This window comes from Pelophylax lessonae, assembly GCF_965119305.1.
Source record: "Pelophylax lessonae genome assembly, chromosome: 6".
NCBI classification, from domain to species: Eukaryota; Metazoa; Chordata; class Amphibia; order Anura; family Ranidae; genus Pelophylax; species Pelophylax lessonae.
In genome coordinates, this window is record NC_138773.1 from 10,244,550 (window position 1) to 10,270,191 (window position 25,642).

The window sequence follows — 25,642 nt, forward strand, 5'->3', positions numbered from 1 at the left end:
AAAGCTGGATTTGGCTTTGATCGGGTCTCCTATGTAGTCTCCTATGTAGTAACCCGGAAGCGGCGTCATGATGCCACTTCCAGCTGCTAATGGCGCAGAATTTAAAAAAACTGTCAGTTTTCAAAAATGCCGATTTCGGCAGTTTTACTATTTGGAAGTACAGTGGAGGGGTTTTAGACCCCCTATCCCTCCATAAAGAGTACCGGTCACTGCCTATTACTGTCACAAGGGATGTTTACATTCCTTGTGACAGAAACAAAGTGATCAGATTTTTTATTTTTTTTATTTATTTATTTTTTTTAAACGGTGCTAAAAATCAAAAATTATATAAAATAAATATTTTTTTTTTTTTTTTTTTTAAAGTGCCCCCCGCTGCCGTGAGCTTGCACACGAAAGAAAACACATACTTAAATCGATCCCGAAAACGTAAACGGATATTAAACCACACATGTGAGGTATCGCAGCGATCGCCAGAGCGTGAGCAATAATTCTTGTAAAAGACCTCCTCTGTAACTCTAAACTGGTAATCGTTAGAAAATTTAAAACTGCAGCCTATGGAGATTTTTAAGTACTGTAGTTTGTTACCATGCCACAAGTGTGGGCAATTTAAAACCATTAGGCTCCTTTCACACATTCTGGTCCGTCATTTATCTCAGCGGGGGATCGATCCGCCGATCCCCCGCTGAGCAGGCGGATGACAGCTGTGTTTCCGCGCTGTGCACAGAGACAGAGCTGTCAGGTCCTGCTGTTCGCTATGGGGGAATCGGATGAGAATGGACCGTCTGTCCGTTCTTATCCATCCCATCAGATCCGTTGAACAGATGGAAAATAGGGTTTCCATTCGTCCAGATTTGACGGATCGGATGTCAGCGGACATGTCTCTGCTGACATTCGATGCCCCATAGAGATGCATGGGGCATCCGTTCAGATCCGCCAAAAAAAACTGACAGGCGGATCTGAACGGTAGTGTGAAAGGGGCCTTACATGTTGGGTATCTATTTACTCAGCATGACATCATCTTTTACAATATACAAAACAATTGGGCTAACTTTACTATTTAGCTTTTTAAATGCAGTGACTAACTATGTCACATTGTAATCTGCCTGCTTGGTTGGTATACAGCAGTGAGTGCATTGGTGATAAACTTGGGTTTGTTTGAACCCGGAAGTAAATGGTCGTTCCTGGGCCATCAGCAGTGGCTGGGACATTAAACAGCCCCACAGATCCACGTACACAAAGGTGTGCGGATGCACATTACATCATTAACATAATAGAGCAACATAGGCACGTGCGCACAGGGTGTGCCAGGTGTGCCTAGGCACACCCTATTTACCCATAGTTGTCAAATGCCAAAAGCCTCTGTCCAAGGTGAGTCCATCTCATTTCTCCCCTATCAAAAGTTGACTAACAAGGTTTCCAAACCTCCACCTGGCCTGGACATGCATTCATTGGACAGAGTGAACTCACATAGTAAGTCTACATGATCTCCATTCTTGGCTGCAGGGAATAGTTGTCATCAGTAGGTGTGGGAAAGAGGTCATTGACTCTCTGTCTGGCTGCCAGCGCTTCAGCTGGGTGTTTTTTTACCATTCCCAGGCTCAGTCTGTTGCTGGGCAGAGGGGCACACTGCCCCAGTTCCCTAAAGCTGTGGAGACACTATAGTTGCTAGGCAGAGGCCAGCGGTGTTCTGCCCTGTTGTCAGTGATTCAGTTGGGAGCAGAAGATTCACTACATCAGCTTGTTGCGGGGGAGAGGGGCCGTCTGCCCCAGCTCCCTGGAACTCTGTAGTTGTTGCCCGTACTGAGCAGAGGTTCGTACCCCTCTGCCCTGTTGTCAGCACTTCTGTTTGGGATGCCACATCATTAGCTCCAGCTAACTGTTGGGGAGGGAAGACCATTTCATCCGCATTGGCTGACTGTTGGGGAGGGAGGACAACCGCCTCCTCTCCTAAACTGTGGATCTTCCGTTGAGTTGAAGCCAGTTGCTTTATTTACCAGACTCCTGGGCTCCTGCTCTGGAGCGAGAATGACTTCCTTTGCTCCTAACTCCCTACACTGCTATTGGGGAGTAACTGTTTTTTATGCTCTGGCTGACTGTTGGGAAGGGAGGATGACAATCTCCTCTCTCTTCTCCCCTTGGATTCTGATCTGCTGCTGGGGAGTGACCACCACCTTCTCGCCCTGGGCCTCCGAAACTGTCACAGGTGTGGGGCAGAGGTCTTGGACCCTCTGTCCAGTTGTCAGCGCTTCAGCTGGAGAAGTGTCTTGTAACTCCACAGGTTCTGCTGGCAGAAAATCCAATGTCCGTGTCAGTGGTGTAGGAGAAAGGCTGGCTGCCTCTTCTCTCAGGGAGGCTGAAGTTGCTGTTGGTGTTGGGCAGAGCTCAGTGATGTTTGGCCCTGATGCCAGCTTTTCTGCTGGAGGCTCCCTGGGTTTTTTCTTCCTCAGCAGAAAAGCCTATTAAATCTCCAGTCTCTGGAACTTAAAGTCTAGGGCACGGGCTGGTGGCACTTGGACCCAGTTCCAACACCTTGGCAGGTGATTTATCATCCATAATATCCTCTGATGTAAAATCAATTAAATACATGTTTTCTGTGATCTGTGGCTTGGGAATGAGGATGGCTTCCTCTTTTCCCGAACCCTTGAACTGTAGCTGGGAAGATGAGCCAGCTGCTCCGTCTCCAGTACCTTTATCCAGCTGCTGAACAGACGCATTCCTCCATCCAAGCTCATCCTAAGCAGAAGTTTGTCAAGGTCAGTCAACACTCGCTGCATCTGCCATAAGAGCTCTGTTTCCATAGCTGCGGGTGGAGGTTGGCAAAGCAAATTCATTGCCGACACTTCAGCCAGGCTTTCAGAACTGTTGGCTTGTACTTCTGGATAGTACCAGGCAAAAGGGAGCCCAGATCGGCTGCTGAGCAGAGTCTATCAGCCGTCCATAGGTGATTTCCAGCTCCCATTCCCGATTGGCTAGATACTCCAAATCTTCCAGTGCCCAGTGCACTTCCAAGACATTCAGCATCTCTTCTCTGTATTCCAAGATTTCCTGCAAACGCCACTCCAGATCACTCCTAAAGTCAGGGTCCTTGGACACCCTCTCTAATAACAGCCCCAGGCTGCCGTAGCCAAAGCCTTCTGTTGGGCTGTCGTCCGCTGTCCACCGGCACACTTGGATTACACACAAGCAGGGAGCTCTAACTCTCATCCAACCACATCTCCGCCTGGACCAGCCTGCTTAACTCAGTTTTCCATTCCTTGTGCAGTTGTTTCCCCAAAAACACCATTCGCACTTCGTACTGTGACCAGTACCTTTCCTGGATGGAGGGGAGGATTTTTCCCTTGTGTCTCTGCTCACGTGCTAGCACTTCCATCCCAGCAGGACCTGCTCTGACACTAGTCCCCTGTGTTGTATCCACATCTCTCGCCAACCTCCTTCCAAATTCTTCTTTCATGGCAGCTGGTATCTGTACCTCTCCTCTTCTGCTATCTGGACCATGGATCCTGGTGGAGGTTTGAATGTCCCAGACTGCAGGAATTATCCCATTGCTTGCCACCAACGTGGCGGAACGAATCCACACTGTGCTTGAGTGCTGCTGTCAGTATACCGCTTTCCCCAGTCTGGACATAGATATCGGATATTATAGCCGCATAACATACAAGACTAGCCGACAAATAGCTTGTATGAGATCTGGAACTGTTTAATGAACAAACTCACACAGAATATATACCCCACAGGAGGACATCCCCCTTCGTCTCTAACAATACAAACAGCACGCAGGAATATAATTACCATAGCTAAACAACAGCCACATGAACAATTCCCATTTGCCCTCCAACCAGCAGAGCAGTGGCATGCTAGCTCCCTGTGAAAACTAGCACTTCTTTTCACTATCTTCTGTGTTGATTTTGACCAACCCCAGTGGAGTTCAGGCTGATTGCCCTGGCCCTTGTGCCCCTACTGGTAACTAGAAGACATTGCCTATACTTTCCTTTGCTTTAGATTGTTCCTCCTATACCTGTCTTCAATGTCTACTAGTTTAGCCTTACCCCTTTCGTGTCATCATCCTTTGCTTCATTTGTGTCTACAAGATCATTAATGGTGTTAGCAAATTCTGGCATTTTTGTTTCGATGTGATCTACTCTGGACTCAACAGACTTTAATTCTGTAGTGAATTTCTGTTTACAGGACATCATGTCCGCATGAAGGGAGCTCCTAAGGGACATGAGCATGTCCTTCAGGACTTTTTCCATTACTGGCATGTTGTTAGTGGGGAATTCTTCAATAGAGTCAGGTATTTCCCTGGGGTCCTCCCCAGAGTCAGTGTTTAGAGTGTTAGGGTCCACCTCAATCCAGTGTCTTGTCCCATCCAACCTGAATCTGGCTTTTTCAGGGCTGCCAGACAATGGGGTAGGGGAGAAAGTGAGAGAGAGGGTTGTAAGGAGGGTTAACTTTGTGTCTGGAGGAGCCTTTGGAATTGGCTTGAGGAGAAGAGCTGCAGAGGAAGTAAAGCTGCCCGACTCAGATCACGATTCTCTCATGATTCTCGGTGTAAAATCATCTTTTACATTATACAAAAAAATTGGGCTACCTTTCTGTTTAGTTTTTTTAAAATCATTAAAGTGTATTTTTTTCCCATAAAATTACAATTTATATTATATATATTATATACTGTATATATAATATTCTGTGTTTCCCTGAAAATAAGCCCTACTCCAAAAATAAGACCTACTGTGATTTTCAGGGAAGGCTGCAATATAAGCCCTACCCCGAAAATAAGCTCTAGTAAAGTCCTGGTGAAAATATATAATCTGTTTTGTAAAAAATATTTTGATTGTTGAAAATACCTTATTTACAGGATATTTACAGGAACTCAAGTGACCTGACAGATCTTCTCTTCTCCTCATCAGCAGCCCCTTCTTCTGCAGTGGTCGGAGTGGGGCTGACATCAGCTGGGATCTCGGCCCTTCCCTTGGCAGTGCTCGGAGCAGAGAAGAAGAGCTCTGGGGGGGTCACGAGAGCGCCCAGGGGCGCTGCAAATAAGGTATTTTCCACAAAAAAGTTACAAAAGGAGACACGCTGGACATTAAGTAATAATTTTACAAAACAGATTACATATTTTTACAATGACTTTAACCAAGGTTTATTTTTGGGATTAAAGATGTCATAATGATGACTCCTGAGCTGACAGGGGGATAAAAGACATCCCCTGAAAATAAGCCCTAGTGTGTTTTTTGCAGCCAAAACTAATATAAGACCTGGTCTTATTTTTGGGGAAAACATGGTATTATATAATATATTATATATATGTATATCATATACAGGTGCATCTCAAAAAAGTGAGAATGTCATCTAAAAGTTAATTTATTTTAGTAATTCAATTCAAAAAGTGAAACTCATATATTTTATATACATAGATGTTTTACACACAGTGATACATTTCAAGCATTTATTTTCTTTTTTGTTTTGATGATTATGGTTTACAGCTAGATAAAACCCCCAAATTCAGTATCTCAGAAAATTAGAATATTACATAAGACCAATAAAAAAAAAAAAAAGGATTGTTAATACAGAAATGTTGTCTTAGTGAAAAGTCTGTCCATGTACAGTATAGGATGCACTCAATACTTGGTTGGAGCTCATTTTGCATGAATTACTGCATCAATGCAGCGTGGCATGGAGGCGATCAGCCTGTGGCACTGCTGAGGTGTTATGGAAGCCCAGGCTGCTTTGATAGCGGCCTTCAGCTCATCTGCATTGTTGGATCTCGTCAGGTATGCCATCAGAAATGTTGGGGCCCCTTACACAGTTTTAGGCCTGGTCACCCTGGCACCCCCATCCTCAGACCTGACCATATACACTGGCAGTCCCACCGAGTCCAATTCCATGTCCTCCTCTTCCAGTCTAATCTCCCCGATCCCATGTCCTTCTCTTCCCCCTCCAGTCTTATCTCCTCCATCCTCTGTCCTCCTTCTCTGTCCCATCTCCTCCGTCCCATATCCTCCTCCTCCTCCAGTCCCATCTCCTCCATCCCATGTCCTTCTCCTCCTGCAGTCCCATCTCCTCCATCCCATGTCCTCCTCATCCTCCAGTCCCATCTCCTCCATCCCATGTCCTTCTCCTCCTCCAGTCCCATCTCCTCCATCCCATGTCCTTCTCCTCCATCCCATGTCCTTCTCCTCCTGCAGTCCCATCTCCTCCATCCCATGTCCTCCTCATCCTCCAGTCCCATCTCCTCCATCCCATGTCCTTCTCCTCCATCCCATGTCCTTCTCCTCCTCCAGTCCCATCTCCTCCATCCCACGTCCTTCTCCTCCTCCAGTGCCATCTCCTCCATCCCATGTCCTTCTCCTCCTCCAGTCCCATCTCCTCCATCCTATGTCCTCCTCCTCCTGCAGTCCCATCTCCTCCATCCCATGTCCTTCTCCTCCTCCAGTCCCATCTCCTCCATCCCATGTCCTTCTCCTCCTCCAGTCCCATCTCCTCCATCCTATGTCCTCCTCCTCCTGCAGCCCCATCTTCTCCATCCCATGTCCTCCTCATCCTCCAGTCCCATCTCCTCCATCCCATGTCCTCCTCATCCTCCAGTCCCATCTCCTCCATCCCATGTCCTTCTCCTCCTGCAGTCCCATCTCCTCCATCCTATGTTCTCCTCCTCCTGCAGTCCCATCTTCTCCATCCTATGTCCTCCTCATCCTCCAGTCCCATCTCCTCCATCTCATGTCCTCCTCCTCCAGTGCCATCTTCTTCACCCCATGTCCTTATCCTCCCCCATTCTATATCCTCCTCCTCCTCCATCCTTTGTCCTCTATCCCATGTCCTCCTCCTCCAGTCCCTCCTCCTCTTGTTCCATGTCCAACTCTTCCATCCAATGTACTCCTCCAGTCCCATCCCCCCATCCCATGCCCTCCTCTTCCAGGAATTCAGGAATCCAGGATAATACCTCACAGACACAATGAACAGTCACATTTAGCAGTGTATGAACACAGCGTCATATCCCAGGATCACACTATAGATGTTCAGAAACTTGTCATTTTAAAGTAAAACTAAATCCACATTTGTATTTTATTTTTGGATGGAGTAGTGAAGGGTTCAAACCCCTCCCCCCCCCCTTCCTCCTCCTTCTAGTGACAACTCAATTTTTTTCCTTTTTGGTCACAAAGACAAAGAGCTCCTTGTCCCAGTAACCCCATGTGGAAAATCTAAAACTTTGAGTTGTCCCCAGAGCAGAAAGAGAGGAAACCCCCCAATGGGGACTTCAGTTCTGGTGACAACTGTTTAATAGGGCATTTCCCTCTCACTACTTGTTGTGTCTATCGGACCTCACAATGGGTCACAGATGGTAAAAAAAAAAAAAAAGAATGGGGTTTTAACTCCATAATTCCATAATTTAGGCACTGGAAAAAAAGTGCCTGCTTTATGTATACTTTTGATACGTAACTAGAACATCTAATAGGGTTATATCATTGCATGAGATGCCCCCTCACTTTTTGTCTTAGTGTCACCGGAACAGGAAATGGGGAATCTCACTGTGGGAAAATAGCTTGCAATTGTTGCCTTATAATGTACAAATTATAGAGATAGAGTTGCTGGCTATATCCCTATAGGGAGATTCCCTCACTTCCTGTCCTGGTGACACCAAGACAGGAAGTGAGAGGAAATTTCCTGAAATGATAAAACCCTGTTAGATGTTCTAGTTATGAATAAAACTAAAGAATATACAAAGCAAGCACCTTTTTTTCCCATTTTGGCTAAATTATGGTTAAAACCCCATTCGTTTTTTTTTTTTTTGTCCCACGGCTTTCAGGAAAAACATTTGATTGATTCCCCCATCAACACAGATAGGGGAATCCCTCCTGTGGAGCCATTGTGTTCTCCGGGTGGGAGGGAAAGCCACCCCTGCCAGGAGAACACAGTGATCATTGCTAGTTGCTACAAGAGCTGCTAGCGATAAGCGTATGTAAAATCCGACAGGCTGGTTGTACGTCGTACTCAAGTTGATCAATCAACTTGAGTACATTCAACCTGCCCTTAAGCACTTGCCGACCGCCACAAGAACATATACTGTGGCGGTCAGCCCCTCCTGGGCAAAGTGAAGTACCGGTATGTCACTTGCCCACGAGCCAATAGGGGGCGAGCACGCGCCGCCGGAGGCACCCTCCCACCCCCGTTCGTTCACAGGGATCCCCGCGCATATATATAGCACGGATTACTGTAGAAATGTCACTGGTACCCCCAAAAGTGTCAAAAATGTCAGTTAGGGGTCCAATCTGTCCGCTGCCATGTCGCAGTCCCGCAAAAAAAAAATCACAGATTGCCACCATTACTCGTTAAAAAAAAACAATAAAAATGACAGAAATCTACTATAAGTAGTCTTTTGCTACAGATCTGTTTTTTGTTACCTTCAGTTCTTAGTCAACTTGGTAACTTACAGTGGTGCCAGCACACCACCTCCCATTTCCCCCCCCCCCCCCCCACAATCTACACCCTTTTCTCTATTACCCTCCTATAAAGTTTTATGATGAGTATACGTGCAACTTTTGGCCCGACAGGCTTCATATTTTCTGTTTGAAACTTACCTTTAATAAAATTCTATTTAAACTAAAAAAAAAAAAAAAAAACAGTGGTGATCAAATACCACCAAAGAAAATCTCTATTTGTGGGGGGAAAAAAATGAAATAAAAATGTAATTTGTGTAAAGTGCTGCATGACCGCCCAATTGTTAGTTAAAGTAACACAATGCTAAATAGTAAAAAAAATGACCTGGTCATGAAGGGGGCTACATTTTTTGGAGGTCAAGTGATTATTTACAAATAAATAACGTTTTTTTTTTTTTTTTTTTTGTTCTTTTTAATGCAACAAAAAATTATGAAGAATTTGAATACAAAAAAATAAAAAAGTGTAAAAATGAATACTTAGAAAAATAGAAATAAAAAGAACCAGCGGGAAAAAAAGTTAGCTAAGGGGAGAGAAGGTGAAGAGGAAAATAATTAGGGCTGAATAAGGTAAACTAAGGAAATAATAAAGACTTAAATATGAACAAAAGACATTTTTTTTTTTTTCAGGTTGCTTTAGCTGACATCATACTCAGATGGAAGCTAATTACTTTATTTTGCAGATAAATGAAAGCGTAAATGCAAAAGTAACAATGTTGCTTTGTATCTTTTTATCTTACATATAGACAATATTTCTAAACACTGTCAGATGGTCTATTTTTTTTCTTCTTGTACAATTGTAGCTATTAGGCCTCATGAACACGGGATGTTTTAACAGTGGCTGTTTTGGCATCAGACGTTTTTTTCTACAGCCAATAAACGCCCCAGCATGTTCTCCTATGTCTCCCCCAGCATGTTCTCCTATGTCTCTCCGGCATGTTCTCCTATGTCTCCCCGGCATGTTCTCCTATATCTCCCCTCCATGTTCTCCTATGTCTCCCCAGCATGTTCTCCTATGTCTCCCCAGCATGTTCTCCTATGTCTCTCCGGCATGTTCTCCTATGTCTCCCCCGGTATTTTCTCCTATGTCTCCCCAGCATGTTCTTCTATGTCTCCCCAGCATGTTCTCCTATGTCTCCCCAGAATGTTCTCCTATGTCTCCCCAGCATGTTCTCCTATGTCTCTCCGGCATGTTCTCCTATGTCTCCCCCGGTATTTTCTCCTATGTCTCCCCAGCATGTTCTTCTATGTCTCCCCAGCATGTTCTCCTATGTCTCCCCAGCATGTTCTCCTATGTCTCTCCAGCATGTTCTCCTATGTCTCCCCAGCATGTTCTCCTATGTCTCCCCAGCATGTTCTCATATGTCTCCCCAGCATGTTCTCCTATGTCTCCCCGGCATGTTCTCCTATGTCTCCCCGGCATGTTCTCCTACGTCTCCCTAGCATGTTCTCCTATGTCTCCCCAGCATGTTCTCCTACGTCTCCCCAGCATGTTCTCCTATGTCTCCCCAGCATATTCTCCTATGTCTCCCCAGCATATTCTCCTATGTCTCCCCAGCATGTTCTCCTATGTCTCCCCAGCATATTCTCCTATGTCTCCCCAGCATGTTCTCCTATGTCTCCCCAGCATGTTCTCCTATGTCTCTCCAGCATATTCTCCTATGTCTCCCCAGCATGTTCTCCTATGTCTCCCCAGAATGTTCTCCTATGTCCCCCCAGCTTGTTCTCCTATGTCTCTCCAGCATGTTCTCCTATGTCTCCCCGGCATGTTCTCCTATGTCTCCCCGGCATGTTCTCCTATGTCTCCTCCAGCATGTTCTCCTATGTCTCCCCAGCATGTTCTCCTATGTCTCCCCAGCATATTCTCCTATGTCTCCCCAGCATGTTCTCCTATGTCTCCCCAGCATGTTCTCCTATGTCTCTCCAGCATATTCTCCTATGTCTCCCCAGCATGTTCTCCTATGTCTCCCCAGAATGTTCTCCTATGTCCCCCCAGCTTGTTCTCCTATGTCTCTCCAGCATGTTCTCCTATGTCTCCCCGGCATGTTCTCCTATGTCTCCCCGGCATGTTCTCCTATGTCTCCTCCAGCATGTTCTCCTATGTCTCCCCGGCATGTTCTCCTATGTCTCCCCGGCATGTTCTCCTATGTCTCCCCGGCATGTTCTCCTACGTCTCCCCAGCATGTTCTCCTACGTCTCCCCAGCATGTTCTCCTATGTCTCCCCAGCATGTTCTCCTATGTCTCCCCAGCATGTTCTCCTATGTCCCCCCAGCATGTTCTCCTATGTCTCCCCCCAGCATGTTCTCCTATGTCTCCTCAGCATGTTCTCCTATGTCTCCCCAGCATGTTCTCCTATGTCTCCCCGGCATGTTCTCCTATGTCTCCCCGGCATGTTCTCCTATGTCTCCCCAGTATGTTCTCCTATGTCTCCCCGGCATGTTCTCCTATGTCTCCCCCAGCATGTTCTCCTATGTCTCCCCGGCATGTTCTCCTATGTCTCCTCCAGCATGTTCTCCTATGTCTCCCCGGCATGTTCTCCTATGTCTCCCCAGCATGTTCTCATATGTCTCCCCGGCATGTTCTCCTATGTCTCCCCGGCATGTTCTCCTATGTCTCCCCGGCATGTTCTCCTATGTCTCCCCGGCGTGTTCTCCTATGTCTCCCCGGCGTGTTCTCCTATGTCTCCCCGGCATGTTCTCCTACGTCTCCCCCGGTATGTTCTCCTACGTCTCCCCCGGCATGTTCTCCTACATCTCCCCCGGCATGTTCTCCTATGTCTCCCCAGCATGTTCTCCTATGTCTCCCCAGCATGTTCTCCTATGTCTCCCCAGCATGTTCTCCTATGTCTCCCCAGCATGTTCTCCTATGTCTCCCCAGCATGTTCTCCTATGTCTCCCCAGCATGTTCTCCTATGTCTCCCCAGCATGTTCTCCTATGTGTCCCCAGCATGTTCTCCTATGTCTCCCCAGCATGTTCTCCTATGTCTCCCCGGCATGTTCTCCTATGTCTCCTCCAGCATGTTCTCCTATGTCTCCCCGGCATGTTCTCCTATGTCTCCCCAGCATGTTCTATGTCTCCCCAGCATGTTCTCCTATGTCTCCCCAGCATGTTCTCCTATGTCTCCCCAGCATGTTCTCCTATGTCTCCCCGGCGTGTTCTCCTATGTCTCCCCAGCATGTTCTCCTATGTCTCCCCAGCATGTTCTCCTATGTCTCCCCTCCATGTTCTCCTATGTCTCCCCGGCGTGTTCTCCTATGTCTCCCCGGCATGTTCTCCTACGTCTCCCCCGGTATGTTCTCCTACGTCTCCCCCGGCATGTTCTCCTACATCTCCCCCGGCATGTTCTCCTATGTCTCCCCAGCATGTTCTCCTATGTCTCCCCAGCATGTTCTCCTATGTCTCCCCAGCATGTTCTCCTATGTGTCCCCAGCATGTTCTCCTATGTCTCCCCAGCATGTTCTCCTATGTCTCCCCAGCATGTTCTATGTCTCCCCAGCATGTTCTCCTATGTCTCCCCAGCATGTTCTCCTATGTCTCCCCAGCATGTTCTCCTATGTCTCCATGAACACACAGGCTGTTATAAACAGTTTTTGGCAGGGGCTTTTTCTGGCTGGAAAAATAAAACAAAAACTAGTTGGTTTTGAGTGCCATTTTTCTCTGTTGCTGTAAAAACGCTCTAACATCGATAAACGCTGTTGTTGATGGAACACAGTCTGGGTTCACACTGGTGCATGCTGAACACTGCATGTGATTTGCACCAAAAACGCACCACATTCCTGTGCACATCACATGTGATGCGATTTGAGATATATTTTGTATAGCTCAAATTGCATCACATTTGCAACAAAATTTTGTAGGACCCTTTTTTTTTCTCCACACCTAATCGCATTGCATGGGTGTAAACATCCATGCAATGCGATTCTGGCAAGCGCACTGCATTTTGCAATCTGTTTCGGGATCTCAATCATGGAACATGAAGCCCCCGTTGACATTATGCCGATTTGGCATGCAATTTGTCATGTCGAATCGCATGTCAAATCGGAGCCTATTGCCGGCAACGGCTTATTCCCACCCATGCAATGCAATTTTGATACAGGGGAAAAAAGGGTCCACATTTGCACCAAAATGTTGTAGGACCCTTTTTTCCCCGCACCTAAATCTTGTGAACATCCATGGGATGCAATTCTGGCAAGCATTGTCTGGCAAGCATTGCATTGTGGGAAAGTGGGAGTTACTAAAATAGCAGAGAGGTGAATTTTAGCTACAAACGCCAAAAAACGTTAAACGCTGAAAAACGCTGAAAAACTCACTACAAGGCTACTGGCGTTTTTATAACGTCCAGTGTGCATGAGGCCTTAAAGCTATTGTATTTACACATGAACCCATGGATTCTCTTTTGACCATTTGGAATTACCAGTAAGTGTGAGATGGTAATTTTTGTTACAAGGCCTAGCCAATACACCTGCACTGGCATCTTTTTTTTTGCATATGTATTCATTTATTTATTTTCTCTCCACGTGTGTATCACCCTGCACTTTATTTGTTGCCTTCTTTACTCAGGATGGAGGGTGTGGGTCCTCAAGCCTACCCTGAAGTCTAGGGGGAGGATGCTTGGTCATTGGTTTCCTTCTTTCCCTTGTCTCTTCAGGAGAGCCCTCCACCTAGTAGTCGTTGGTCAGCTTCGGCTGACCATGAGGAGAGGGGTCCACCACGCCTTTTGGTTAGGTAGACCCAGTGCTGTATTTTGGCCTAGGCCAACAAGGCCCAGGCCTAGGGCGGCACTTTGCAGGGGGGCAGCAAAGATTGGATACACCCCTGAAGAAAACAGGAACTGGTCATTTTCAGATTTCTTTTTTTTTTTTCTTTTTAAGAAACATTTTATTGAATTTTTTTATAGGCATGCAGGTAAGCTTATATTGAATGCATTAACCACTTAAGCCCCGGAAGATTTTACCCCCTTCCTGACCAGGGGTTTTTTTGCGATTTTTTACTGCGTGACTTTAACGGACAATTGCGCGGTTGTGCGACGCTATACCTAAATGAAATTGACCTTGTCTCTTCAGGAGAGCCCTCCACCTAGTAGTCGTTGGTCAGCTTCGGCTGACCATGAGGAGAGGGGTCCACCACGCCTTTTGGTTAGGTAGACCCAGTGCTGTATTTTGGCCTAGGCCAACAAGGCCCAGGCCTAGGGCGGCACTTTGCAGGGGGGCAGCAAAGAAGCCGTCCCCCCTCCACCTGAGACTCTATTGGCCACTGGTTGCTAGAGCCGCCTCTCTCATTCCCCCCTCTCTCTCAACCCCCTCTCTCTCACTCTCATCCCCCTCTCTCTCACTATCATCCCCCTCTCTCTCTCATATTCATCCCCCTCTCTTTCTCTCTCTCTCTCTCTCTCTCTCACCCCTCTTCTCTTTCTTATCCCCCCTCTCACTCTCTCCCTCATCCCCCTCTCTCTGTCTCTCTCTCATCCCCCCTTTCTCGCTCTCTCTCAACCCTCTCCCTCTCTCATCCCCCCTCTCTGTCTCTCTCTCAACCCCCCTCTCTCTCGCTCATCCCCCTCTCTCTGTCTCTCTCTCAACCCCCCTCTCTCTCGCTCATCCCCCTCTCTCTGTCTCTCTCTCAACCCCCCCTCTCTCTCATCCCCCTCTCTCTGTCTCTCTCTCAACCCCCCCTAACCCACCCCCCTCTCTCTCTCTCCTTCACCCACCCCCTCTCTCGTGAGATCTCAGGGGTTCATGGTGGAACTTGTAGTCCTTCAATTTTGAAGGGAGCCACATCCATTAAAAAAGGAGTGGGGCAAAGTTACATAGGTGGGGGAGGGGGGGGGCGCCCAATTTTAGTCTTGCCTAGGGCAGCTAAACACCAAAATACACCACTGGGTGCGTAACCTCAATCAGGAGCCTTGTGTTCTGCAGGGTCAAGGAGGGGTCCTACTTCTTCAGGAGGTGGACCAGAGACACCCTAAGTGCACGTTTTTGGTTCACTGTTTAGTTTTAGCACACCCAGCTCCAGGCTTTAGAAATTAAAATACTTTAATACTATGGAATGCTGGAATTGTAGGCATTGTCCAGTCTTCTCATGACTTCCTAGAGAAACCAGGTTCTCCTTTTTTTTTTTTCACAACTACTTTTTTTAGATTTCAAATGTCTGTCGGATCGCTGCTCTTGTAATTTCTGGGTCTCAAACTCTTCCTTCAGTTTCCTCATTTCCTCTTTAAACTTTCTTTCATCCTCCTGAAACTTTTTCTCGTATTCTTCTCTCTGGCGTCTCAGCTCATCCTCGAGGTCGCTCTGTTCCTTGAGATCCTCCATCTCTGTACGCCGATACTGAATTTTCAGTTCGTTGTGGTGAATATATCGAATAACAAATGTCTTCCGCTCCGTCATCTCCTCCTCGGGGTTCCGGGGCTGACCCACCTGGAACTCCACATCTTTAATAACTTCATAGAGGAATCTCAGGACTCCCTGGTGTTTGAAGGATGACTTTCTGTGGTCATCGGGGGTGTAATTTTCCAGGGCAAATATCCTCTCCACACCCAGTTTTCGGAATTTCCTGGTCACATCAGTAGTCTTTTCACTAGATACATGAGTAAGAACAACGATCGGGTACACCCCTGAAGAAAACAGGAACTGGTCATTTTCAGATTTCTTTTTTTTTTTTCTTTTTAAGAAACATTTTATTGAATTTTTTTATAGGCATGCAGGTAAGCTTACATTGAATGCATTAACCACTTAAGCCCCGGAAGATTTTACCCCCTTCCTGACCAGGGGGTTTTTTGCGATTTTTTACTGCGTGATTTTAACGGACAATTGCGCGGTTGTGCGACGCTATACCTAAACGAATTTGACGTCCTTTTTTTCCCACAAACAGAGCTTTCTTTTGGTGGTATTTTATCACCTGTGGGATTTTTACTTTTTGCGCTATAGACAAAAAAAAGAGCGTAAATTTTGCAAAAATAACAATATTTTCACATTTTTTTATACGAAATTCCCCCCCCCCCCCAAAAAAAAATGTAAAAATCAAAATTTTTTAACATTTTTGGCCAATTTGTTTTCTGCTTCATATGTTTGGTAAAAAAATCCCAAAAAGCGTATATATTGATTGGTTTGCGCAAAAGTTATTGCGTTTACTAACCAAGGGAAAGATTTCTGTCATTTTTGGTGTTTTTTTTTTTAACGAGTAATGGCGGCGATCTGCAATTTTTCTTGCGGGACTGCGACATTGCGGCGGACAGATCGGACCCTTGACTGACATTTTTGACACTTTTGGGGTTACCAGTGACATTACTACAGTAATCAGTGCTATACATATGCTCTGTCACTGCAAAATGACACTGGCAGGGAAGGGGTTAACTTTATTGGGGAGGGAGGGGTTAAGTGTGTCCCTAGGGGCGTGCTTTCTACTGTGATTCGCTGTGGCTACATGTGTAGGAACAGTGATCAACGGTCCTACATAGTAGAACCGTCTGATCACTGTTTCTACACAGGGTAGAATGACAGGCGGCTTGTTTACATCAGCCGCCTGCCTTTCTCCCTTTGTACCGACGATCGCCAAGTGATCGGCGGACACCGGGTCCGCCAGTCACACGCACTAACTTCTCTGTGAACGAGCCGCGGTGGGCGCACGCCTCCGCGGGCGCGCGCTCGCCCGCTATTGGCTCACAAGGAAGTGACAGGCAAGTGACGTACCGGTACGTCACTCTGCCTGGCCGGGGCTGACCGCCGCAGTGTATAGTCGTGCGGCGGTCGGCAACCGGTTAACAAAAAAATTTGAGCCGGTCCACACTAGCGCGACTTGTCAGACGACTTGTCAGCCTGACAAGTCGCGCTCCCTCGCGGTCCATTGACCGCTACAGGACCCGTTCTAATAGGAGCGACACAAGTCGCTCAGACTTAGAAAAAGGGTCCTGTACAAGTCGCCCCCGAAGTAGTACAGAGTCGTGTCGCCCCAGTGTGAACCGACTCTTAGAGAAAACCAAAATGTGGTTTAACCACTTTAACTCCGCTCACATTGCTGCTACTGCAGCAATGTGGCTCGTTATCGTCCAGCATCGTAGACCTACGTCGCTGGACTCCGCCCCTTGTGGGCGGCGCGTGAGCGCTGCCGGAGGCTCGCTCCCGCTGTGTTCAGTCACAGCGGGAGTTGGGCCAGGGGAGGAGAGGCGGTGATCACCGCTGCTCTTCCCCGATCATCGGGGAATCTACTTTGGAGATCCGCCCGCTTGTGTAAACAGAGCGGGCGGATCTCCTAAGTGACAGGCAGGGTCAGATTTCAGGGTTCAGCAAAGCGATCTGTCCCTGTGTCACTCAGTCACCTCCCCCCACACACGTCAGTAAGCACCAGGCATACATTAACCCCTCCCTCTCCAATAAAATTAACCCCTTCCCTGCCAGTGTCATTTTTACAGTAACAGTGCATATTTATAGCACTGATTACTGCAGTAATGTCACTGGTACCCCCAAAAGTGTCAAAAATGTCAGTCAAGGGTCCGATCTGTCCGCCGCAATGTCGCAGTCCCGCAAAAAAATTGCAGATCGCCGCCATTACTCGTTAAAAAAAAAAAACACCAAAAATGACAGAAATCTTTCCCGTAGTTAGTAAACGCAATAACTTTTGCGCAAACCAATCAAAATACGCTTATCATGATTTTTTTTTACCAAACATAGGTAGCAGAAAACAAATTGGTCAAACATTTTAAAAAAAATAGATTTTTACATTTTTTTGGGGGGGAATTTCATATAAAAAAATGTTAAAAATATTGTTATTTTTTCAAAATAAACGCTTTTTTTTTGTTTATAACGCAAAAAGTAAAAAGCGCACAGGTGATCAAATACCACCAAAAAAAAAGTTCTGTTTGTGGGAAAAAAAGGACATAAATTTCGTTTGGGTACGGCGTCGCACGACTGCGCAATTGTCAGTTAAAGTCGCACAGTGCCGAATCGCAAAAAGTGGCCTGGACGTAAGACAGCAAAATCCTCCGGTGGTAAAGTGGTTAAACAAACATCAGTAGTTGTAACAATAACATGTGACAAATGGCACATAGCTAATAACAGAGAAACCATTGAAGCGTAAAAAGGGGAAAAAGCACATGAGCTAGTCCAGAAAATTAAGGCAGTTTGAGCAACAGGAAAAGCGTTTGAGTATGAAGAACGGTTCGGTCTGAGAGAGAATGCGCGTCCTAAAGGCGAAAGGCACTGTGGGATCCCTTGGCCGTATCTTGAGGGAGATGCGGTCCATGCAAAGGAAACTTAGGAGGTCCCTGGACACACAAATGGGGGGGGGGGGCGGACACCCCCAAGGGGAACACACTGTGTCCGTGGCCCCAGAACGTGCGCCCGAGGGGGCTACGAGAGGACCATATTCCTACGAGAGGACCATATTCCTATGAGAGGACCATATTCCTACGAGAGGACCATATTCGGAGATAGAGGGAACAGGGGGATCATGCAGAAGGGTATGTTGGAGAGGGCGGATAATTGGTAAGTGCATGTGGACAACTAGATTGTCCTAGTACCTTGGAATCACAGTACTTTAGGGGACGGGGGAGAAATAGGAGGGTAGAACAGAAGGGGTGGGAGTGTGGCGACGAGACAGGAACAGGAGGGGTGGCCAAGGAAGGAGAGGAGAAAGCGAAGAAAGAGAGGAAAAAAGAAAGAAGAGAGAAAGAAAGAAAAAAAAAGGGGGGGGGGAAGGTATAGGAACGGGAGAACGGGTCACAGCTATGACTGAAAAAGGAGAATGCTGCTGGTTACCTAACAATTTACTATATTCGGAGAAGAAGTGTAGCCAAGTGGCCCAAGTGGTGTAAAATTTGCTAAGGGAATCGTGGGCTTGATGGGTCAGGTCTTCCATCTCCGCTATCCTACCCACTCTGCGGAGCCAGTCCGCAACAGTGGGAGGATGGGGAGATAACCAGCGACATGGAACGCACATTCTCGCCGGCCATTTTCATATTTCATAATTTATTTCAAGAATATCACTAAAATTAATTTTGTTGGGGGTTGATAACACATTTATTTGCCCCGAGTATCAAATACACCTCATTACTTATTACAGTATATTTACTGCGGCAGTCAGCCCCGGCCAGGCAGAGTGACGTAGATCTACGTCGCTAGCCTGTCACCGGGTTTTGAGCCAATAGCGGGCGAGCGCTGAGGCGCGCGCCCACCTTGGCTCGTTCACAGAGGAGTGCGGGCGTGTGACCGGCGGACCCGATGTCTGCCGGTCACACTACGATCGTCGGTAGAGCGGGAGAAAGGCGGACAGCTTATGTAAACAAGCCGCCTGTCATTCTCCCCTGTGTAAAAATGGAGATCAGACGGTTCTACTATGTAGGACCGTTGATCTCTGTTTTTACACTAGTAGCCATGTCCAATCACAGTTAGAAACACGCCCCTAGGACACACTTAACCCCTCCCTCTCCAATACAGTTAACCCCTTCCCTACCAGTGTCATTTTTACAGTAACAGTGCATATGTATAGCACTGATTACTGCAGTAATGTCACTGGTACCCCCAAAAGTGTCAAAAATGTCAGTCAAGGGTCCGATCTGTCCACCGCAATGTCGCAGTACCGCAAAAAAAAAAATTGCAGATCGCCGCCATTACTTGTTAAAAAGAAAACACCAAAAATGACAAAAATCTTTCCCTTAGTTAGTAAACGTGATAACTTTTGCACAAACCAATCAAAATACACTTATTGCGATTTTTTTTACCAAACATATGTAGCATAAAACAAATTGGCAGAAAATGTTAAAAAAATTTTGATTTTTACATTTTTTTTGGGGGGGGAATTTCATATAAAAAAAAAAGTGAAAAATATTGTTATTTTTGCAAAATTTACGCTATTTTTGTTTATAGCGCATGATCAAAAAATCGCACAGGTGATCAAATACCACCAAAAGAAAGCTCTGTTTATGGGAAAAAAAGGATGTGAAATTCGTTTAGGTACAGCATCGCATGACCGCGCAATTGTCCGTTAAAGTAACGCAGTGTCGAATCGCAAAATATGGCCTGGTCAGGAATGGGGTAAAATCTTACGGTCTTAAAGCGGTTAAAAATACGCATAAAAATAGCATAAAACAAATTGGCCGAAAATGTTAAAAAAATTTGATTTTTACATTTTTTTGGGGGGGGGGGGGGGAATTTCATATAAAAAAATGTGAAAAATATTGTTATTTTTGCAAAATTTACGCTATTTTTGTTTATAGCGCATGATCAAAAAATCGCACAGGTGATCAAATACCACCAAAAGAAATCTCTGTTTGTGGGAAAAAAAGGACATCAAATTCGTTTAGGTACAGCGTCGCACGACCGCGCAATTGTCCGTTAAAGTCACGCAGTAAAAAATTGCAAAAAAAACCCCTGGTCGGGAAGGGGGTAAAATCTTCCGGGGCTTAAGTGGTTCAATTATTTTATATAAAACATTCTTTAACGTATGGCTCTTGCTAATGTATAATGAGCTATACGGATAATTCTTACTAGCAGGAGTTTCCTGAGAGCCTGAAAGGTATTTCGGGGGTTCCTCAGGGGTAAGAAGGTAGGTTGTGTTATTATTTTGCACTATGTTTAACTATATTTAAAATTTAGATTTACACCAACAATAATTCAAATAAAAATATTATCATGTTAGTACATGATACAATACACATCATTTAGTGCCCGTTCGCATACGAGCGACGCTACTTCGCACCGCGACCGCGCAGCGGCCGCCATGGACTTCATAACATTGAAGTCTATAGCGGTCGCCTCCTGGTCGCCCCAAAGAAGCTCCGGACCCTTTTTCTACGTCGGAGTGACTTGTGTCGCTCCTATTAGAACGGGTCCGCAGCTTCCCTATGGGAGGCGACCTACGGCGACCTGTGAGGCGACCACTGGTTACATTGTGTTAAAAAAAATGTAAAAAAAAATGCATTGAAATGGTTAAACATCAGGCGTAGGTTATTTTGTAGCTTAACTAGGAATACTTAATATCACAGAGGTTCCATTTCTTGGAGGCACCCCCCCCCCCCATATTTATTTTGGAACCCCTAGAAGTCAGTTATTGTATGGTGTATTACCTGTGAGATCTCTGGCTGTGACAATCAGCTCCAACAACTCGTCCTCGTCCTCTGCGTGAATTCCCTTCTTTGCGCTGCATATAAAGAGAAGTATGGAGTAGAGGGACCATTAAATGTTGTATGACTGCAAGCATGAATAAATAAAACACAACATATCTTCACAGATCTGGTAGAATCAGGGCCAGAACAAGGGATGGACAAGTGGTGGGGGGGGGGGGGGGTTGTCCTGGGCACTGTGGTATTATGAGAGGTTCCCCTCTCTCTCTGACCCTGAAAACTGAGAGTGATGAGTAATATGTCACTTTCGGTTCTGCCCCACCAGCGGCCAGGAAAGCAGCCAATCAGACCTACCTCTTTCTGATCGGCTGCATGGGGGACCAGAGGAGAGATTTGGGGTCTAATGGACCCCAAATCTCTTAATAAAGAGGCCCATGCTGTCACAAGGAATGTTGTTCATCCCTTGTGATAGCAATAAAGTTAGTACAAAAAAAAAGTGTAAAAAGAAAAAAATTTGTATAAAAGAAAAAAAAAAATTAAAGCGCCCCCGTCCCACCGGGCTTCAACGCAAATGTAAATGCATACGTTACTCCCGCACACATATGTAAACGGTGATCGCACCACACATGTGAGGTATTGCCACGAACGTCAGAGCGAGAGCCTTAATCATAGGCGTGCGCAGGGGGTGTGCCAGGTGTGCCTGGGCACATTCTAATCACCCCCATGCTGTGAAGATTCCCCCTGCTGATATTTCACCAAAGCCCCCCAACGGGGCTTCTAAAAATAAAATAATAAAAATAAAAAACTACTGACACTGTCCCCTGCCCTACTGACAAGTCCACTGCTCTGCTGACACCATCCACTGCCCTACTAAAACTATCCATGTTTTTAATACATTTGGGGTGCACACCCTAATGCAATAGCTGCGCACACCTATGGCCTTAATTCTAGCAGCAGACCTCCTGTGCAACCTTAAACTAAAGGTGTTTAAAGCGTCACCTATGGAGTATTTTAGGCACCGTGGTTTGCTGCCGTTCCACGGGCAGACGCAATTTTAAAGCGTGACATGTTAGGCATCTATTTAATCGGCTTAACATCATCTTTCACATTTTACAAAAAATGGGAACCTTTACAGTTTAATTTTTTTTTAATTTATGAAAGTTTTTTTCCAAATTATTGCATTTGAAAAACCACTCGCAAATACCGTGTGACATAAAAAACGCCCCTGACAACGTCATTACGTATGACGAAACGTACGTTGGGTGTCCTCATTGGTGAAGGCGGACACATGTGCAGTGGAGGACGATGGCGGCCATCTTTTCGGTTGGAAACAACTACATGTGGATACATTCAATGCTCTTGCCACTCTACACAAATGTGAGTGCAATGTATGATAATTTATGCTTAATAAAAGAATATTCAGGACGTATTATGCTATGAGAGGCTCCTCTTGTATCTTTTTGAGAAAATGTTTACAGGGGAATTTCAGCATATGAGATACGGTCGACCACGGATACCTGCTGGGAGCAAGCCCTATACCTGTGGATATCTGTTTACGTATACCGCTTATAAGATTGGGTGATCTGGTAAGGGTATTTAAGATACCTCTCTTGGTGATGGTTTCATGTCACGTGGTCTTCCGAGGGAGAGCTGGTGAATGTCATTTTTAATCCACATGTGGCTATCTACTGGTTTATTGATCTTAAAGGACTTTTCTTTTTAAATATATGGACTTTTTACTCTTTTTAAGCACTACAATTTTATACTTTTTATGCTTTATGATTATTTCAGGATCTTTTTGTGTAGCTGCTTTTTATGAATTTTATGCAATTTATTTCAATCATCTGCAGCATTTGATTGTTTGCTTAGTGGTGCATAGCGCAGCTGTTTTATACTAGTTTATAAAAAAATTACAACACCCACCATTTTATTCTATATGGTCTCTACTAAAATAATAATAAGAAGAAGAAGAATAAAGTTTAGAGATTTTAAATAATTTTCTAGCAAACAAAGTTTTTTTTTTTTTTCATGTAGGATGGAAGTGTCAGAGTTGGGAAGGAGGTGGGTAAAGCAGAAATCACTCCTAACTTGGTTAGTTCACTTTTAATTATTTTACAGTTTTTTTTATTTTTTTTTTATTTTCCAGTTTTTATGTCTCACCTGTATATGAATATGGGAACTATGAAATCCGATACTTTCACCAAATGTTCAGCTTCCACAATTCTGTTTGCAAGTCCAAATCCTTCATTCCACTCCACGGGGGTGTCCAGGGGAAGAAGATTTCCTACAAGATGGAGAGACGTGTCCCGTACTGGATTAACGCCAAAAGTCACAGATTATTTCCTTCTATTTCAAACACTAAATAATAATATATTTGTTTACCCGCTTGCCGACCAACCGCCATAGTTTTACTGCGGCAGGTCGACTCTGTCCCGCAAAATGACGTACGTGTGGCCATTGTGTGCGAGCGTGTGTGCCACCCTAGAGGCGCGCGCTCGCACACATTGGCCACAGGGGGAGCCAATCAGTGGAATTGCTGCTGGGCATCCGCGATCGCTCCCCGTGGAGACAGAACGGCGGTATGCCGTGTTTACAACTTTTCTGTCAGTAATGAACACAGGGATCTTCTTATTTAGGAACACAGGTCTCTGTGTTAATCCAGTAAGCAAATCCCCCACACAGTCAGAAAGCACCCCCTAGGTACACATTACAACCTTTGATCGAACCCTGGTGTTAACTCCTTCCCTGCCAGTGTCGTTATTACAGTAACAGTGCATATTTATAGAACTGATTACTGTAGTAATGTCACTGGTACCCCCAAAAGTGTCAAAAATGCCAGTTAGGGGTCCGATCTGTCCGCCGCAATGTCACAGTCCCACAAAAAATAAAAATCACACAGGTGATCAGTGCATATTATTTAGCACTGATTACTGTAGTAATGTCACTGGTCCCCCCAAAAGTGTCAAAAATGTCAGTTAGGGGTCCAATCTGTCCACCGCAATGTCACAGTCCCGCAAAAAAAAAAAAAAAACTCACTGATCACCCTCATTACTAGTAAAAAAAAAAAAAAACAATAAAAATGACATAAATCTTTCCCGTAGTTAGTAAACATGATAACGTTTGTGCAAACCAATCAAAATATGCTTATTGCGATTTTTTTTTTTTTTTTTTACCAAAAATATGTAGCAGAAAACAAATTAGCCTAAAATGTTAAAAAAATGGATTTAAATTTTTTTTTTTTGAGAATGTTATATTGCAGAAAATATTTGTTTTTTTTTTCAAAATTGTCTCTCTTTTTTTGTTTATAGCGCAAAAAATAAAAATTGCACAGGGGATCAGTGCATATTTTTAGCACTGATTACTGTAGTAATGTCACTGGTCCCCCCCAAAAGTGTCAAAAGTGTCAGTCAGGGGTCCGATCTGTCCACCGCAATGTCGCAGTCCCGCTAAAAATCGCAGATCGCCACCATTACTAGTAAAATAAATAAATAAATAAAAATGACAAAAATCTTTCCCGTAGTTAGTAAACGCAATAACTTTTGCACAAACCAATCAAAATACGCTTATTGCGATTTTTTTTTTTTTTTTTACCAAAAATATGTAGCAGAAAACAAATTGGCCTAAATTGTTAAAAAATTTATTTTTATTTTTATTTTATTTTTTGAGAATGTCATATAGCAGAAAATATTGTTTTTTTTTTTTTTCAAAATTTTTAAAAAAATGAACACAGGGATCCTCTTGTTTAGGAACACATTTGTGTTCATGCAGCAAGCCCACCCCACACAGTTAGAAATCACCCCCTAGGGACACATTGAACCCTTTGATGGCCCCTAGTGTTAACCCCTTCCCTGCCAGTGTCATTAGCATAGTAACAGTGTATATTTTTTAGCACTGATTACTGTAGTAATGTCACTGCCCCCCCCCCCAAAAGTGTCAAAAGTGTCAGTTAGGGGTCTGATCTGTCTGCCGCAATGTCGCAGTCCCGCTAAAAATCGCAGATCGCCGCCATTACTAGTAAAATAAATAAATAAATAAAAATGACATAAATCTTTATTATTATTTATTTTTTTTTTTTTTTCAGAATCATCGCTCTTTTTTTGTTTATTTATTTATTTTTTTCCAAAAAGCTTTATTAGACAATGTGCGCATAAAAAAGAGATAATACAACAGTTGGATCATTCCGATCAACATTCTCAGTGATCCAATACGAACTAAATGGGTAACAATCAAGAGATTTAATAATGTTACATGACAATGTACTAATAAAAGGAGTTCTCTTTTTTTGTTTATAGCATAAAAAATAAAAATCGCACAGGTGATCAAATACCACCAAAAGAAAACTCTGTTTATGGGAAAAAAAGGACATCAATTTTATTTGGGTACATTTTATATGTATGGGTGGTTCCTGCGCTATCTGAGGATATGTGTTTTTCCCTTCTTACTGCTGCACCACAGTACTGGTACCAGGAACCAGTTAATACAATGTATACAGTTTAGGTGGGTGATGCGCTTCAGAAGTGGATATAAAGTAAAAATATAAATATAATATAATAAATGTATAAACTGGCGTGGTAAAAAGTGTTCTAGTGATAAAAGGTGTTGATGTTGGTTAATAAAGGGTGGTCCAATACTTCATATATATCTCATATATATATATATCAATATAAATAAACTATTCCAGTTATCTTCTATACAATAAAGTGCTGAGTGTTTATACTTTCCTAAAAGGTATCAATAAATAAACCGTAGACAAGATAAAAATAAAGATACTTCAAAAAAAGATACAAAGTGCTGTGTGCTCATTTGCTTAGATCAAAAAATGAATAAATAAATAAAGTGCTGTGTTTATAGTGTCCATATATATAGAAATCCAAAATCAGGTGTCATTCCCTTCGATATCATTAAATAAAACAAGGTGCTCTCATGCCGAGTATGGGTGTTGTGACTTGTTGCCTCCACCAGGTGTCACATCTAGGTGCTCTATATTCTCACCTCAATAAGGTGTATATTGCGCCTGTATACAAAGCTTAGTCTCCGAATATCATATAGGCTTTACTTATTCCGGTATCTTGCTCCTCCTTCAAGTGTTTCCTGTCCTGTCCTGTTTAGTATTTTGGGGTGCATACACTTTCCGTCCTTAATTCCATATCGTGGCCT

At 44.5% G+C, this 25,642-nt stretch overlaps 1 protein-coding gene across 1 annotated transcript in view; it reads right to left on the bottom strand.

Annotated features, from left to right (window-relative positions):
• LOC309557616 (uncharacterized protein) overlaps positions 1–25,642 on the bottom strand; it is a gene marked incomplete at both ends in the record, with an annotated part of 53,017 nt that overhangs the window by 16,422 nt on the left and 10,953 nt on the right. The window contains 4 exons of the mRNA XM_082260407.1: positions 4,047–4,492; positions 14,558–15,043; positions 20,489–20,562; positions 22,646–22,769. Coding sequence (XP_082116533.1) covers positions 4,047–4,492; positions 14,558–15,043; positions 20,489–20,562; positions 22,646–22,769 — 1,130 coding nt within the window. The remainder of the gene's footprint in view (positions 1–4,046; positions 4,493–14,557; positions 15,044–20,488; positions 20,563–22,645; positions 22,770–25,642) is intronic.